The sequence below is a fragment of the Mus pahari genome, chromosome 7 (assembly GCF_900095145.1).
Source record: "Mus pahari chromosome 7, PAHARI_EIJ_v1.1, whole genome shotgun sequence".
NCBI lineage: Eukaryota > Metazoa > Chordata > Mammalia > Rodentia > Muridae > Mus > Mus pahari.
In genome coordinates, this window is record NC_034596.1 from 54,440,014 (window position 1) to 54,458,877 (window position 18,864).

Here is an 18,864-nt window from a genome sequence, read left to right on the forward strand (position 1 = left end):
GAAAGCGGTGATGCTTATATCATTGCCTCCCCTGAAGTTAAGCGTTGTAGTTTCTTATGACTAAAAGGGACTGTCCAGCATGCACAAGATTTGCAGAACATTAATCTAGACAAAATACTAATGTGGATGGAGTAGGAGAAGACTCGAGATTCTATCCCTAGTTGATGAGTAATTGGCAATTTATGACTGCAGTGGGAGGGAGAGTCAGAGTCAGTGTCCTTCGGGGCTGAAGGACATTAGAGGCTGCCTGTGTTTCAGTAAATAGCTCCAAACTATGTACATGTGGTCTGCCCTAAGCAGACTCAGTGGCTTTCAAAAACTAGAGCCCATGAAGATGGGAAGTAAAAGTAGTTGAAGACATAAGGGAAGAACCGAAGGGAAGGGGGTTGGGGGTCTCATTAGATCAAATCACGTTGTATGCATGTGTAAAATTCTGAAACATCAGAAAGTAGAAGTAGAAAAAGGGGAATGTTTAGGATACATTTCTTTCTCAGGTCTGTCTAATGTATCCCCATGTGTCTGTCAGAGCCCCCTTAGAACATTCACAAATCAGTTCCACTCACACCAACATGGAGGCTTTGCCCAGAGCATCTCCACACGACAGGTTCTTCAGTTTTGTTGTCTTCAGCTTAAATTTGAAACAAACAATTTTCATGTCTATAAGCTTGACTGAATGAAGTGACAGTCTTCAAGTCCTGCTCTTCTCTATTAAGGAAATGACTTAGTAAGCAAGACAGTATGTTTTAATTAGGGCTTGTACTTTTCATTCATTAGCAAGAATTATCATCACTCAACTGTCATGAGTTTGCTTTGCTTTAGTTTGCTGAACAGTAACTGCAGTTAATGTATTTTTCCTTGATTATCTTACAGAATTTAATAATAAAAAAGTCTGCATCATATGAAAATATCCAAAAATATTCCAGTGCGTCATATACACGATTAACGGTATTGTAAAATTTTTGGCTATTATATCTGAAAAATGTTTGTATTTATAGCAACGGAAATCATGCCTTTTCCCCAAAGTTTGAAGAGATATGCTGTTTCTTATTATTACACTTTGAGTTATTTGTAGTCTCGTGAGCTAGGAAGTATAATAAGTAATGCAGGGCCATGATCTCATGGGTACATTTTAAATACATAAATAGCTTTTGTGAAATTCTCACTTGTGGATTTTTGATAAAAACCAACTAGCACAAAATCTAACAAGGGAAGGGAAAGATCTTTGCAATGAAAGCTGTAAAACATGGGAAGAACACTTTGAAGACACTAGAAGGTGGAAACACCTCCCGTGTTCATGGCGGTTGGGCAAGCTAATATTATGAGTATAGCCATCTTACCAAAAGTTATCTATAAGTTCATTACAAAAGTCCCAGTGAAATCCTTCCAAGAAATGAAAAATAGTTCTGTACCAACACAAAGACTGTCAATCCAGAGCAGCACCAAGCACAAAGTGCCACACTAGAGTTATCGTAGGACCTGGTTTAAAAGGATACCACTGTCATGATAATAAAGATAGCAGTGTGATAGCACATACAGACACAAAGACAGTGTAACAGAGAACTCATAGAGCTACAGCCACCGAATTGTCAGCACAGCTGCCAAAAAGCATAGTACAAACAAACAAAAAAATAGCCTCTTTAGCAAGTGGTTCTGGGAAAACTGGGCACCCACCCCTAGAAGGGTAAAACTAGATCCTTCTATCCAAAGTCCAGTTCAGATGGCATCAGGCACCTTAGTGTAAGACGAGTAACTCTGAAATTATTGAAGAAAAGCACTCTAATGGCATGAGCAACAAGTTTCTGAATATTGCCCCAGTAACTCAGGACATAATAACAAGAACTGAAAACTGGGGTTGCATCAAATTATAGGGCTTCTGTTCAAAAAGGGATCAGAGGACAGCCTACAAAATGCAAAAAATAATCTTTGCCAGATATCTATATGATAGGAATCAATACATAGAGTGTAGAACGAACTCCAAATAATCAAATAATATAAAAAACCCCAAGACCCAAACCAAACCAAGCGAGCAAGCAAGCAAACAAAAACCAAACCAAAAGAAAGTAGGAAAGGAGACTCCAGTCACTAAATGGACAAATGAACTAAACATTTTTCAAGGTTTGAAGAACAAATTATTGATAAAAACATGTGAAAGTGTCAACATTCTTAGCCATCAGGTAAGTACAAATCAGAACTGCCTTGTCAGTTTATCTCATCCTAGTTCTGACAGTCATGACCAAGAAAACAAATGACAGCAGATGCTGGCGAGAGTGTGGGCAAAAGGAATGTTTGCATGGCTAGTGGGAATGTAAATTACCATAGCCACTGTGGGAAATCAACATGGAGGTTGGTCAGGAAGCTAAGGATAGAGCTGTGATCCAGCCTAACTGCTTCTGTGTACATTCCCGAAGGAATCAAAATCAGCATGCAACAAACACACGTGCATATCCCTGTTTGTCGAAGCTCCATTCACAGCAGACAAGTGACTGTGAGGTGGAGGCCATCAGGGGTAGATAAAGGAATGAATAAAGACAGCGCGGCTTGCACACCACTGAACAGTATTCAGCCATAAAGAAGGGCAAAAGTGTTTTGTTTGAGGGGAAATGGATGTAGCCTGGAGGCCATCATCTGATGTGAAAGAGGTCAGATGGAGAAAGACAAATATGGTCTCTTCTATCGGGTGAAGGGATAAGAACAGGACGGGGTGAGTGTGGTCAAAGTACACTGCATACGTGCCTGAGAATGTCATGATAGAAAATGTTATTTCAGACAATTCGTATATACCAGTGTCAACTTTAAGAGTATATTATTTAATATTTACTCAATAAAGCCAAACCACATTAATTGCAGTTGTGATTGTATTAATTTTAAATGTAGAACAACTAAATTGATATATATATATATATATATATTTCCACCTCTGTTTTTTTATTAAGAGATCAAAGTCTACAGTTGAGTTGAGGAAAGAAGGGACCCTGCTGCCATTTATAATGAAGGATGACATAGACACCAACTTGGAACAGTTGAAGTACCAGAAGAAGAAGGAGGTGGAGCACCAGCTCGCCAAGCAAAGAGCGTTGCTTAACCTCTCCCGAAAAGGCAGCCTGGAAAGCTCTCAGGAGCCAGAGAACATGAAATGCCTGTCCATGTCTCTCATCGAAGCGTCAAGAAAAGCGGGCATTACCTACATCGTATTTCCGAGTAAAAAGAAGAAACTACTGAAGAAAGGGACTAAGTTCCAGAGGGCTGCACACGTGTACGAGAAGCTCTCCCGGCCTCCGAAAAAAATGAAAAGGTTCTGTTCAAGCAGTACATTCTTACGGCTTGAGGGGGTGTGATGTCATCATTTAGGGACTTGATCTTATGATTTGATCCAGGACAGCTACTGCTCATTCTTCATGAGAAATATGCTAGCTGGAGAGTAAAGCTCTGATTTTAAAATATGTAGGTACCTCATAGTACAAGTATGTGGATTATTTAACTTCCCGTTTTAAGACTGAATCCATTTTATGTCTCTCCATTTAAGGAAAAAAAAATGTTAGCAATGTATTTGCTAAACTGGCTTGATGCACAGATCTAATATTTATTCTAAACCAATACCGTCTATTCCAAAATCAAAATAGATTGCTGATATCTAACTGTTTAAAGATCTCTGTCAGGTCGTGTAATAAATATAGTAAACATAAACATTTTCTGTGTTGTGAACCTATCTTCAAGGATCAACACACAAAAAATAATTATGTTTTCACCTCAATCGGAGCTAATATTAGCTGGCCTATTTTCACAACATGGAGGGCCTGAAATTGAGAGCAGAGAGGCCTGGCACCTGCACCCTTACTGTTGACGACACAGATGCTGCTTGTGACCAAGGCATCTATGGAAGTCTCCAGGAAGCCTGGGGATAATTTTTTCTCGAGACTTTCTCAGAATATAGAGTCTGATACTTATGCCTAATTGAAATGTAAGGGCTTTCCTGGCGATAAGGGGGTAGAAATGTTTTGTTGTTATTAAGATGTGCTGGCTCCTTGGTGTGGATGGTGACTTTATCTTAGGAGTTTGGGTGACAGCAGGGGCAGAGGACAGCTGCAGTGCGGGAGAACCACCCAGACCTGAGGTGTGTGCTGGTCTCCCGGACTGTAGTGTCACAGCAAGCTTCTCCTTTGGCTCATCTTCAGGTTTCCGATAGATTTCTCTGAGTTGAAAAATCCCTGAGGGAGCCATCCGACATTTGTTATGTACCTTTGATACATTTGCTGAATTTTGGATCTTTGTCCTCCTAATAAGAAGACAAGACCCTACCATTTTGACTGCCCCTCGGGTGACACCTATTCAAAATAACAGCAGACTAACTCTTTCCTGGGAGTTTTTGCAATGTTCACAGAGCTCTCGTCATTTTCTTTCGCCATTTCAAAACTCTGAAGAAAATGAAAACCCTTACATTGAAATTAACCAGAGCCAAAGGCTGGACAAATCAGCAAACTTCTGCATGGTTAGACAGTAGGAGCAGAAGCTGCGTGCGGAGTTTCACATTTGCTCCCAGATCTGTGTCTATGCACTTGCCTACCACACTAAACACATAATCCAGGACAGAGTTGGAACTAGAAATGAAATTATCTGTATATTCTTTTTTCATGACTCATGTCTATTGCCTGCATTCACTCTTTCCTCATTCCTTAACCTTTAGCCTTTCTACATGTTATGAAAATGTAATGTACACACACACACACACACACACATGAATACTACTGAGCTTTAAAGAAAAATGAAATCACAAAGTTTTCAGGCAAATGGATGGATTTAGAATGTGTAATATTTAACGCAGTCAGACACTCTAAGGAAGAACCAAACAAGCACCTTCTCCTGTGTGCGTGGAATCTAGCCAGCTTTCACCATTTGGAGAAATGTGTTTGCCTCTTTTAATAACCTACCTTAAAATAGGTTATTATTTAATAATAATAACAGTCGCAGTAGGAAGTGTAGGAGGGGCTCTGTGCACTGGCCCCCCAGAAACAACTGTATCCTGGATGGTGTGTCCATACTTCCTGCTTCACTTTGATACCTCCAACTGATGATGTATCACTATAGATAGTAGATAGGAAGTAATTGTTAGCTCAAAAACGAGTTACAGAGCACCTTGAAGATAACTCCATTTCTAAGTTTAGGACTTTTAAAAATCAAGTGTGGTGACTCAGAAATATTCTTCTTACCAGGTTACACCTGGTTTTCTCTTGCTGAGTGACAGCCATTCTTGGCTGACTCCCTTGATGATCTGAGATGGACCCCATGCTCTCTCACCTATCAAGTGGGATCTTGACTCTAGAACGTTGTTCCTGCTGAAGGTCACTTGGGCTATTTAAAGTCCCAGCACACTACCTTTCAGTCCCCCTGGGTCGGGCTGCCTCTGTTGCTTCCCATCCTCAGCCGGGCTCAGGCAGAGCTCCAGATACCCGCAGCAACAGCACAACCATTGCTCCTTTAGATGGTATCCTTGGCTCTGAGCCCTGAGCTGCGAGACCTGCCAGCAAGGGAGTAGAGGGAGCCCTCAGTCGCTGATGCCTTCGCTCCTATGTCACTTTTCAGCTTTTCCTTATTCTGTTTCTCTGAGAGCTGGAGGCAGTTCAGTTCCAGGAACAAGGATCCAGCTGCTCTTTCTACATCTGCATTCTAACCGCCATGCCCCTGGTGACCAGGCCAAGCCACTTGATTTCTTAGGCTGTTTCCTCATCTGGAAGATGAGCTTGTCCACATGACAGCTAAGGTTATTTCCAGCTCAGAAGTCTCGGGAGTGAGACAGTAAAGTCAACATTATCCTTATACAAATGCAATAGCTTGAGCAACACATTTAAGCTGTTTAAAACTTCCCTGTTCCCTCCACCAGCGCCACATCTCACCTCAGGATAATTATGTGTACACATATTCCGCCCTGTGAGCCTGGCCTCCCTACGTGGCAGATGAACCAGCAGCTTAATTTACAATCTTGTTCTTTCAACTGAGAAACCGCGGACCATACTCCTGGCTGTGAAAAATGTGGATCTAGACTTTCTGATCATGCTTTTTCTTTTCCTTTTTTTCCTCCTTTTAATTTGGGCTATTTAATTTCAATGATCCGAGACTATAGCTTTTCCTTGTAAAAGTTCACCCATTATCTGTGTTTGCTTTTTACATTCCTCTAGAAACTTGTCTAACAGGTCCTAGTTCCTTTTAAGATATTATAATTATTTTATCAGCTAGTAAGATAATACATCCTCATTGTAAAAAAAAAAAAAAAAAGAAAGAACTAGAAAATATTACAGGCCTGTCACTAAGTCACCGTTAACATAGTTTTGAATGTGTACATGGGGACACATTCAGACAAACCTGTGGGAACAGATTATCCTTTATGCGTATGCATGCATGTTAAGTGTGAGCTTACATATTATATAGAGAGCATGGGACTACATCCTTAAGTTCTGGCATTGTCTTTTTAATCTGTAGGTAGTTGGTGGGCATGGGCTAAGAAGAGAGTACTTGGTAGTTTACTTTTTGCCTTCTGAATGCTTGTATATATATAGCATATATATAGCTATAAACATATATAGCATAAACATATATATCATATGTTTATGGTTAAAAGTAACTTTTTGACTTTCTTTTAAAAAGGCCTTTGGGGGAAATGAGTGGAGAGCAGAGATTCTCCACATAAACTTGCATTCACTCTGAGTATCTTGCAGAACAGATTAAGGGGCTGCACAACTGAATGTGTAACTGCTCTTTCCCAGATCTACAGGGCTGTAAAGGAAATAGACGTGCTGTAAACAAAATATGCATGCATTTTAATTTCAAGTATTTATTTCATAAATGGATCTTTAAACTGAGAGTCGCCTCTGCTTTAAAGCCGGAAGGGACTGCAGTTGAAGTAAGAAGTGAGCAGGTTGTAAAGGAACTAACTACTTGAGCTCAGCAGTTCATTTCTTTAGAGTAAATTTATTGTGCACCTTCTGTACACCAGATTCTATTCGGGATAGGGATCTGCAAATGAGGACACTGAAGAATACTCTTTAATCTCCTGCCCTCGAAGAGTCTATATTATACATACAGAGTCTGCATTCTGGGGGAAAGAGAGAGTGGGGAGATTAACTAGTGATGGTAAGGATGTGATAAGCATTGTGAAGAGAATAAGGCAGGATTGACTAACACAGGAGACTATTACAGGAGAATTACACAGGAGCTGCTGCATTAGGCAGAGTACTCGGATGCCTTTGTAACGCAGAACTGAATGGTATGGGGCAGTGACATGTTTAAATCTCTGAAGAAGAGGTAAAAGCAAGTGCAAAAGCCCTGAGCTGGAGAATATGCTTATTGCTTCTGGCCAGCATGTAGAGCAGTCTCTGGAACACCAGAGACTGATAAGCAAGTAAGGTCAAGAAAGTGTTTGGGGAGTAATACTACCCAGTATTGCTCTATTGGCCACAGTAAATGATAAATGTGAAATTACCCATGAGTGCCCATCTGTTGAAGCTCTAGAGATGTCTCTGTGGGTAAGAATGCTTTTACAATCACAGGAACCTGAGTTCAAATTGCCTGTACCCATGCAAAATTGATGGGCATGGCTGCTTGTACCTGTCACCCTAGCATTGAGGGTGGGGAAAGGTAGAGACAGGCGGGTCCTGGCAGATAGCTGAAATAGAGCTTCAGACTCTGTACTGGCTAGCTTTGTGTCAACTTGACACAGCTGGAGTTATCACAGAGAAAGGAGCTTTAGTTGGGGAACTGCCCCCATGAGATCCAGCTGTGGGGCATTTCCTTAATTAGTGAGCAAGGGGGAGAGGCCCCTTGTGGGTGGGACCATCTCTGGGCTGGTAGTCTTGGATTCTATAAGAGAGCAGGCTGAGCAAGCCAGGGGAGGTAAGCCAGTAAAGAACATCCCTCCATGGCCTCTGCATCAGCTCCTGCTTTCTGACATGCTTGAGTTCCAGTCCTGCATCCTTTGGTGATCAACAGCAGTATGGAAATGTAAGCCGAATAAACCCTTTCCTCCCCAACTTGCTTCTTGGTCATGATGTTGTGCAGGAATAGAAACCCTGACTAAGACAGACTCCATAAGATACTGTGACTCAGGAGTGAAGTGGAGAGAGATAGATGGTGACACACAACATCCTTCTCTGGGGTCTGTACGTGCAGCTATGGGTGCTGTACCCATACACACTTGTATACGTACATGGAAACACCACACACATAAATTAATAAAGGAAAATGTATATCCGTAAGTCACTGTGACCTTGAGAAGACAGACATGGTTGTAGGATATGATAAATATTTTATATCTTTAAATGTAAAAAGAGAGCTCAAAAGCAGAGAACAGTATGTTAAAATGATCAAATACATCTTTCAGAAGACTTACCATGGTAGTGGTATAAACTAAGAAATTATAATAGAAGCACAGAAATGATAGGAAAGCTATTGAATGGCCCATGTGAGAAGTGGCTACTTGGTCTGAAGTGATAGGAGTCCAGCTGGTGAAAAGCAGCCACAATCTAGACAGATGTTAGGAGGTCAGCCAACAGTATTTGCTCATGGACTACTAGAGAGGTACAAGAAAAAAAGAAATTAAGGATACTCCCAAGGATTTTTACTGGAGCGATTGAAAATATGAAGGTTTCCCCAGATGATTGGGACTGTGTAAGGAGTAGGTGGGCATGATGAGAGTTAGACAAAGGTCTATTAGGAGTGCATGTCAATTTAGCTTCAGATCACGGTGGCATTATAGGAGAGGTGAGATCGTGGGCAGGCCAGTAAAGGTAAATACTACTGCCCCTGCTGTGTAAATAAATGCAAACTCCTGTGGTGGTTTGTATGTGCATGGGCCAGGGTGTGGCACTATTAAGAGATGTGGCCTTGTTGGATTAGGTGTGTCACTAAAGGGCATGGCCTTTAGTACCCTAGTCCTAGTTGCCTGGACGTGAGTATTCTGCTAGTAGTCTTCAGATGAAGATGTAGAATTCTCAGCTCCTCCTGCACCATGCCTGCCTGGATGCTGCCATGTCCCTGTTTTGATGCTAATGGACTGAACCTCTGAACCTGTAAGCTAGCTCCAGTTAAATGTTGTCCTTATAAGAGTTGCCTTGGTCATGGTGTCTGTTCACAGCCATAAATATGGCTTTGGAAAAAGAAAGCCAAATCAACAGCTACAAGTCAGATGTTAGAAGGTGTGCACATCTGGACCTAAGGTGGTCGTTGCAATGAACACCTGATTCAATTTACCTTCACCATAGGTTGTAGGGATTTTCTTCTAGATATTTGGTTTTACCATTGGCCAAACAGGAAATGGAGTGGCCCCCTGTATTTGTCTTTGAAATTGCCGATAGTGCCATGACTATGAATGTGTAATTTTGTCGGTGACCTGGTGGATTTTAATGTGTGCTGGCTTACTGGAGGGTGTTATGGAGCAGGATGAGGTGCACTCAGTTTTCTCCGCTTATTGTTTTTTTTTTTTTTTTTTTTTAAAACTACCATTATGTTCTTGTCTACACTGAATTCTTTTCTGAGTTACTCTCTGCTGCTGCATGTTGGAGGATAAGAAAATGATTACAGAATAGGCCCTTCCTTGCTTCCATAGATCCATTATTTGACAGTCAGGGGCTAATAATAATAGTCTTCCTATCACCTGATTGATTAATTCTTTCATTTTATTGACTCAGTGTCGTGTTAAGTTTAGAGTGAGTATGTGGGGGCTGGAGAGATGGCTCTGGTTAAGAGCACTGACTGCTCTTCCAGAGGTCCTGAGTTCAATTCCCAGCAACCACATCGTGATTCACAACCATCTGTAATGGAATCCATGCCCTCTTCTGGTGTGTCTGAAGGCAGCAACAAGTGTACTCACATACAATAAATAAATCTAAAAAAAAAAAAAAAGTGACCTTCAGAAGGCCGGAGTACTTGTGTTTAGGCTCTTTGGGAGTATTTTTGTGGAAGCATGTGTTACATGGTGGAGCACTCTCAGTGGGATCTGGCCTGTGCTTCATGTCAGGTGTGGTTTTAGGCTGTGAACTCTTTCGGTTCTGAGATCTGGGCAAAATGACATGAATCTCAAATGTATAGCCAGTTAATTTTTATGCCCAGCAGACCCAGAAGTTTCTTGCTTATCTAAGATAAACAAAACCTTAGCAGGCCACCCATCTGTCTTATCAATGAAAAAAGAGACAAACCTGTAGTCATGTAGTTATTGCCACAGGTTCTTGCAGAGTCAAATGCTTTTATTACCATCCTGTACCTGTCGTAATTTTGTCTTTGGTGTCTGCACTGGTTAGGCTGTTCTCGATGGGATTCGCCACTCTGCAGCCATGTTCGTCCCACTGGGACCACTGAACCATATCAGTTCCTCCTTCACCCTCCACTTCTTCACCTCTGCCTCTGAGATGAGGATCCATAGTGTTTCTGTGTGTGCCCTCACATTTGCATCTTCTGTCTCCCCTCCAGGGGTTAGAGCTTGGTTGGGGATGCCACAGTTGGCAGATCAGCTTTCCTTTTCCCAAGGTGTCTAAGAGCTCACTCTTCTATGACAGTGGTTCTTTGAGTATTATCCTGGTATCAGTGTGTTTTATGTGGGAACTTGTTAGAATGTAAACCCCGGGACCCCACCCTATGCCTGCTCAATTAGAGATCGGGAAGCTCAAAAATCTGCCTTTCAACAAGCCCCCTAGGTGTTTCTGGTGCATGGTAACTTGTAAGATAATAGGTAGTGTAACCCAGGCTTCATTAACTAGGGCCAGCTGCCATATGGATATGGGAGGGTAAAGAACTGGCAGCTGTGACTGGGCAAAAGTACTCAGATCTCACAGTTGAGAGACCTTGGGATCCAGTGTGGTGATCCAGTGTAATACAACACAGGTATGAGGCAATATGACAGTATAGTCATTAACAGCTGTTTATGCAAGGAGGGGGGATTGCATCTCTCAGACAAGGGATATGATGTCTCTCAGCCATGTTAGGAAAGATAAGTGGAATTTGGGGGTTGCGGGGGAACCCATTTTCCATGTCTGCTTATTTAGTTTTGAGTTCATTCCATAGGAGCTTTGAGATTTTAGTTGGTACTACCACCATTCTGGTCTTTTAAAAGCGTTTCTCTCAGTTCTCATCAGAGAAGCTTCCTCCTGGAGTAGACGGGAACTAAACCAGAGACCCACATATGGTCAATGTGGGGAGAGAGAGAGAGAGACAGACAGACAGACAGACAGACAGACAGACAGACAGACACATTTGGGAGAAGTCAGTCTTACATGGATGTCTTCATCAAACCTGTACCCGATCAAGGCTTAGGGATCGATGTGGGAGAGGAAGTGGGAGAACCATAAGGGCAGACAGATGATGTCATGGATGGATGTTACAGATGATGTCATGCATGACTCCAAGGCGACACTTTCAGCCACACCAGGACTGATGCACAGATGAATCCATAGCGACTGTATGAATACACAAAACCTGAATGGGCTCAGGGGAGATGGGTTCAACCATGAGACAGGGGACGGGGACATGGACACAAACTCCCACCCTTAACCAGGAAGCTAACTGTGATGGACAGCTGCCATGAGAAGGAACATCAGTTTTCTTCAACGGAATGTCACAGGGTATATCAACTACACTCCAGGGCAGGCCCCATACCCAGGAGGAGCTGGCCAACACAGGTCAAAATCAATAGTATCTCTATGGACTTTTTATTTCATTTTGCTTTTTTTTTTTTTTTTTTTGTTTTCTAGGATGGAGAGAGAGAAAAAAAAGAACCAACATGATGTTGGGGATTAGGGAGGGGAGGAGGATCTTGGAGGACTTGGGGAGGGGAAAGCATGATGAAAATATATTGCATGAAAAAATTCAAATGTAAAATAAAAAACCCTTTAATTACTGTAAGCACTCTTTTTGTCCTAGTGACTAAGTGACTCACACTTGACTTTGTAGGTTCTTACCTTTCACCAGAACACTCCTTACTAACTAGCACTGGTGATAACTGTAATTCCACTACATGGCACTACTACATTCCATGTATTACCTGGGCCCTGGTTTCATACAGTCCTTTCTGTGTATTTACTGAGCTCCCCTCTAGTACAAAACACTTTCTACTAACTAGAGTGTGTTCTCATCTTAGGTTAATTTGGTGAGCCTACAACAAAAGAAGGAAGCAATGATTAATCTAGAATCCAGGGGCTAAAAACACTCTATTTATTTTCTACACCCAAGTTTGAGAAGATTAAAAAGGAATACTTAAACAGTTTTGCAGGAAAAGTTTCCTTGAAGTCCTGATCTTTTGTCAAGGGCTATATTCTAGTCAGAGGCCACCTACCTTGAAGGACCCTTGGAGTGTAGATACCGTAACTTCATTTTTCTATGTCCCTTTGTAGAGGTTTCTAAGCAAGAAAACAGAGAACAAGATATCCTGTAGATGTAGTCCGTATAGATTAGTTTCCAAGGCCAGAGAACAAAGTGAGGAAGGAGAGAAACGTGGGAGCACAAACAAACCACCTGGCTCAGAAATTAGAAATATGAATAGAGGAGCCAGGTAGCCAGTGGGCTAAAAAGTTCACTGCCCTGGACGGTTACCATGGGGATATGGTCAAATCACAGACAGGGATGGGCTGGGGGAAGAGATGGCATCTCAGTGGTCTATGCTGACACTTCTCATGTCACCCCTTAAAGGATATGGTGAAAACACAATGTTTCAGACATTAAGAGATTGTTTCGGAAGTATGACATAATCTGATACACATTTGCGGAAATAAACACCCAAACAGCACATGGATGATGGATTAGACCAAGGCCAAGAGTAGAAGCAGAAAGTTAAGTTACTGACTGTCTTAGCTAGAGTTCCTGTTTCTGTGATGAAACACCATGACCAAAAGCAATTTGGGTAGGAAATTTGGCTTACGCTTCCATATCACTGTTTATCATTGAAGGGAATCAGGACGGGAACTCAAGCAGGGCAGGAACCTGGAGACAGGAGCTGAAGCAGACAGAGGCCATGCAGGAGTGTTAACTATGGGCTTACTCCCCATGGCTTACTCAGCCTGCTTTCTTATAGAACCCAGGACCACCAGCCCAGGGATGACACTACCCACAATAGACTGGGTTCTTCTACATCAATCACCAATTAAGAAAATACCCTACAGTCATGCCTACATTCAGCCCTGTGTTCTATAGGCACTTTGTATTGAGGTTCCCTAACCTAAGATGGCTTTGTGTCATACTAGCCAGGAAGCTGCATTCCATGCAGAATGGATGATGAAGGCTTTTACTAGAATGAGGAGTGGAGATTATAAGAAAGAATAAAAGAACAGGAGCTTTTTCTTACTTTTGCTCTCCTACTTTAGCACTTTCTTACAATATAAATTCAGCAAGTAAAAGATGATGATACTAAAACTTCCTTTCAAACTTCCAGTAGAGTGTCCTTATGCCATCTCCCATTGCTACTATACTGCCATACCTATAGAAATGCTACCAAATGAAAGCTGTATTGCCAGTGAGAATTTGAAATGGAACCTATAGCTATATCATTTGAAAGCATTTGAATGATCAACTGTCATAATTTATGGAAGAAATAAGGTTCATGTTCTTATCCTTTGTAGCTTTGGAAGAAGCACTTCCTTTATCCCTGCCTGCTTATCTTCTGAAGTCCCCACTATAATCATTATGTAGAGTGTGAGACAGTGAATTAGATTAGAAAGGAGCGCCATTGTCATGGGAGAAGCAGTCTAGAGAGTGTGCTGCATTAGAAATACATTTCCATTTAGTTTATAGAGATTCTTCATACTGTGTTACAGTTTTAGTGATTGAAAATGTGAACTTGGGTTGCATAAAATTATCATTGTTTTGATAAGAGAAAAATAGCAATTTTTTTTTTGTGTGTGTGATTGAGTCTGAATCATTGATCAGAAAGGTAATTGTGTTTCTGTAGTTAAAAATAATAATAATTTTTTTTTGAAACCAGATCAGCATCTCATGGAGTACTTCCTGGAGAGAGAAAGTATTTCCTTAAAGTTCCATTATATGAGCGTCAAATAAGGTGCCCCAGCGTACCCACACTTTTAAATTTTGATAAGTTTGCTGAAAGCAGAGGAGGAATACCAAAAAATACTGATCCTTGGACATGGGTTCTTGAGTTATTTGCTAAAGACAGACCTCAGAAAGCACACACAGCAGTTGTATCATCTGTTCAAGAAGATGTTCCAGAGCCAGTGATAGAGCTCTCCAAACTGGAGTTAAGTGATCATGTAAAGTGTAATCTTCCACCAGAGGTCATTGAATATTACGAATCTGAAGTGGAGAAGTTGACTGAAGAAATAAAAAGTGAGAAAAGAAATCTGGCATTTGCGTACTGTAGACGTGGAGCTATTTATCGGAAACTGGGAAAGCTGCAAAGTGCCATGAATGACCTACAGGAAGTAAGTTTTAAAAATTAAAAACAACAAAATTCACCGTGCACATTGCTTTTGTTTATACTGTAGTTTTCTATTGAGATGTTGAATAGCAAAAGATTGATGAACAGCTTATGTGGTTGTGAAATACAAGTATTAACACTTTGAGACACTTATTAAAACACTAGATTGCGGTGGGGGGGGCATTGTGAGGTTTTATTTGCACACCTGTAAGGGACTGGTACCAGTGATGTTTGAGAAACTCATTTAATAGTGTCTCTTCCTTTCGAAAATGAACTCGCCTGACTTTATACATGTGTTTTTTTCAGACTATATTCCAGGAGCCATTATTTCTAAATGCCTACTGGCACAGACATTTCATTTATCTTTTCCAAGACAAAGTTAATGATGCTCTGGATGACTTGAATTTCATAAATAAGTACAATAAAAACCATGCAGGTGGGTTTTGTATGGAGACAGTTCCGGCACCTGTTGCTTTACCTCAGCTCTTGTCATTATTATAAGTAGACATAAATGGTAGATAGAAGTTCTGCACTGACAGTGTGAATGTCTCCAGTTTTAAAAATGCGGTTTTCTTAATATGACAAATTCAGAGTTTATAACTTTAAACTATTTAAAAAAAAACCCAACACTCATCTTTGAATTTATTCCCTGGAGATCTGTTTCAGCACAATCACTCTCATTTACCTCACAAGGAGAATATGAACTCAAAGTTATAATGTGGGGGAGGGGGGCGGGGGTGCTTGTAAATCTTCTCTTGGCCACACATATCAGTGTGGGAGCTGTGGTGCTGTGGCACCATTTTCTAACTCCTTCAGAGTCTGGACACAGAACTTTCTGGAAACATGGGAATGCCATACTCATCTTTGAATCCCTAGCTCGCAGATCTACCACAGAACATAGTAGAAGATGGCTGAATGTTTCTGATCTCTGTGTGCTCAAATCGCACAACACTCCGTGCCACACAAACCTAACATCTCATTGCCTCTGGTAAGACTGAAATGTTTCAAACCATTTCAGAGCTGAGTGGTCATTTTGCTACTTCAGAGCAACACTACTTAAAGTTGCAAATGAGTATTCAGACTTGGAGGGAAAAAATAAGGTGTGGGGCTTAAGAAAAATGAGATAAAGTATGCTAGCCAAAATCATTCCAAGACTGCAGTTTTGTAGAGGGGTTGTTGCCTTGACTTCACAGTTAAGGAATAAATTGTAAAGTGGAGTTTTGCCTCTTCTCTTTATAGAGGCGTACTTGTCAAAGGCAGAAATTTTCAGAGAGAAGAAGGACATTACATTGGCAATTCTGAATTACAGTCAGGCCATTAAGTGCAGGCCCAAAGATGCTGACCTCTATTTCAAGAGAGGGGAGATGTACGAGAAGACAAACAAAGTGCTGGCGATTGATGACTACTCAAAAGTAAGCTTTGTGATGCTCAGTGCTCCCAGCTATAGATTTCACATCGTAAACATTCTTTTTGACTTATTTATTTTAAAAGTGTTTGGCTTGCATGTATGCATGTGCACCAGGTACGTGTCTGGTACCTGCAGAGGTCAGAAGGCCATCAGGCTCCCAGAACTGAAGTTCCAGACTTCACTTGGGGTTGCTGGAAACCTAACCCCAGATCTCCTACAAAAGCAACACACTGCCCCAATTCACTGAGCCATCTCCCTTGCAAAGTTCTTAAGAGTCATCACATATTCTATATAATAAACTAATAAGTTATTTACAGAACTTCCATTGCTGGTATGCTGTTACACCAATTTCATGATTTAAAAACATTGGTGAATGAATGAATGGAGATCAAAAGATAGATGTGAGGCACTGTGGCAACCCTAGAGAACTCACAACTTTTCCACTTCTCTCTTCTTGGACTAAGAAATATGGTTTTAGAAGCCTTTGAAAATTGCCTTTTCTCTATGGATAATCGAGGAAATTGCTTTCTCCCTTTATCAAACTCTTGAACAGCTGGTACCCTCTTCATGGAACCTACTGATTCTCAAAGAAGCTCTGCTGACAGGTTCATTTACTCTTTCATTCATTCACAAAGATTTGTTGACTGAGACACTGCATAAGTACTGGGTAAATGGTGGAGAACAGAAATGTTTCTAGATTATGAATATCTCAAAGAAAAGAGTCTTAAGGGAAGATAAAGATGTAAAATTATAATGGTGTCATGAAGCACAGCAGGTTGGAGAGAGGTATCTATATTTGCCTGTAGGTATCGGACTACCCACAAGGAAGTGAACTTTTGATTGGACTGCACTTCGAGGCTGCCACCAGAACTAATGCTTCTCTTGGATGCAGCAAGACATGCATTGCTATTTGACTGACTTTTAACTATAAATCTTAGTCCTAAGTACAGTGGACAAATTAAATTATTGTGTGAGTTCCCAACTGCCATATTTCTTCATGGTTTAGCTTGATATTATTCTGCTTAAAGAAAGTATTATTGGTCTTGTAACTTCTGATCGTGTTACTGTTCCCCTTGTTCAGGTCATGCTCAGGCAGTCATGTTGGTGAGACTTTAACGGGGTACTGTCTGACATCACTAAGATATATGGGAATTTTTATCAGTGATAAGTTTCAGTCGTCAAAAGCTTTGGCGTCTTGTATTTGCTCTTTGTCTTCCCCCTTGGATAATATCCCACCTCAAGAATTCAATGGTGGGCCCAGTTCTTGGTATAATCTTTAAGCAAAACTCTGAAGAATTTTAGCATCTTAAGGTGGGGTTCTCTTCTATAATTTGAAAATGACTATATACTTGTCTTAGTTTTTCTCATTGTGTAATATGTTTGCACCCTCACACCCCTCTAGTGTATTTATTATAATCGCAAAAGATCAGATGCATTATGGAAACGTGGGATGTTTTACTTTGAAAATGGAAACTGGATTGGAGCCGTATATGATTTTACATCTCTGTTAAAACTTGACCCCTATAATTCTTATGCAAGGTAGGAGTTATTTTAGGTGTACATTTTGAAATGGTTTACTATTTAAATGTGCTTTCAGGAAAAGTGGCTTGATATAATCTGACAGCCCCTTTTAAGACAACGAGCTAATTTTCAGTGTCAAGTTATTTCTTTGCATTTCCAGGTGCTCACTACTTGGTAATTACGTACAGAATTGCTTAGCATCCATCATTTCCTTCTTTACATTTCCTCTTCATTCATAGCCTTTGTATCTACTGAGTACACAGTTCTGTTCAAATATTTTCCTGTAGTATCTTCTTGTAACTTGTGTATTAAGCTTCACCGTTTCTTTTTTGTTGTTTTAAATTTTATTAATTTCCCCTTTTAATGAAAATAGATTTTTCCTCCATATAATATATCCTGATTACAGTTTTCCCTCCCTCTACTCCTCCCAGTTCCTTTCCACCTCTCTTCCCACCCACATCTGCTTTTGTCTCTCACTAGAAAACAAACAGGCTTCTATGGGATAAGAATAAAACAAAAGAAAATAAAGGCAGATAAAACTACAAACAGAAGTAAAGACAAACAAAAGCAAAAACAAAACAAGAAAAAGTGTAAGAAACAGACCGATGGAGAGCCATACTTGTTCACAGACTCAGGAATTCCCTAAAAACACTAAACTTGAAGTCATAATATATGTGCAAAGGACTTGTAGGGAAGAAAGAAAGGAAAAATACAAATACAATAAAAATAAAAGCATGATTAAAAGAAAGGAAAAGCATTGAACTGACAAAACGAGACAAGGAATGTCCTAAGATGCCATCAAATTCATTTTCTGTTGGCCATCTACTGCTGGACACACACCCGGCCCCGAAGAGTAGTTTGTTTCCCCAGCGAGACTTCAAAACTAAATTTTCATTTGCAAGTGGTTAGCAGTTAGAGATAGCTTCTGGTTTAGGGATGGGTGTGTGTGTGTGTCTGTTTCTCCTTTCAGCTGTAGGACCCCATCTGTTACAAACCTGTGAAGGACCTGTGCAGGTTGCCTCAGTGTCTGTAAGTTCACATGTGCATCTATTCTGTTTATTTAGAGGGCCTTTTTCCCGTTGGCACCCTCCATCCCCTCTGGCTCATATATCCTTTCCACCTCTTCTTTCACAGGGTTCCACTAGTCCTTCTGTTTATGGACACGTCCCTTTCAGGGCCGAGTGTACCAAAATCTCTGACTCTGAATATTATATGGGAGTGGGTTTGTATATTTGTTCCCATTTTCTGTAGATGGAGATTCTTTGATTATGACTGAACAAGGCACTGACCTATAAGGATAGCAGAGTATCATTAGGAGTCATTTTTTTAAAAATTTTTATTATTATTTTCTTTATTTACATTTCAAATGCTATCCCGAATGACCCCTATACCCCCCGCCCCTGCTCCCCTACCCACCCACTCCCACTACTTGGCCCAGGTGTTCCCTTGTGCTGGGTCATATAAAGTTTGCAAGACCAAGGGGCCTCTCTTCCCAGTGATGGCCGATTAGACCATCTTCTGCTACATATGCAGC

The 18,864-nt window shown here is 40.8% G+C and overlaps 1 protein-coding gene across 1 annotated transcript in view; it reads left to right on the top strand.

Annotated features, from left to right (window-relative positions):
- The window catches only part of Ttc6 (tetratricopeptide repeat domain 6), a 168,031-nt gene that overhangs the window by 94,660 nt on the left and 54,507 nt on the right, over positions 1–18,864 (top strand). Inside the window, exons 10-15 of the mRNA XM_021202530.1 lie at positions 871–945; positions 2,934–3,292; positions 13,952–14,405; positions 14,708–14,837; positions 15,641–15,813; positions 17,212–17,348. Coding sequence (XP_021058189.1) covers positions 871–945; positions 2,934–3,292; positions 13,952–14,405; positions 14,708–14,837; positions 15,641–15,813; positions 17,212–17,348 — 1,328 coding nt within the window. The remainder of the gene's footprint in view (positions 1–870; positions 946–2,933; positions 3,293–13,951; positions 14,406–14,707; positions 14,838–15,640; positions 15,814–17,211; positions 17,349–18,864) is intronic.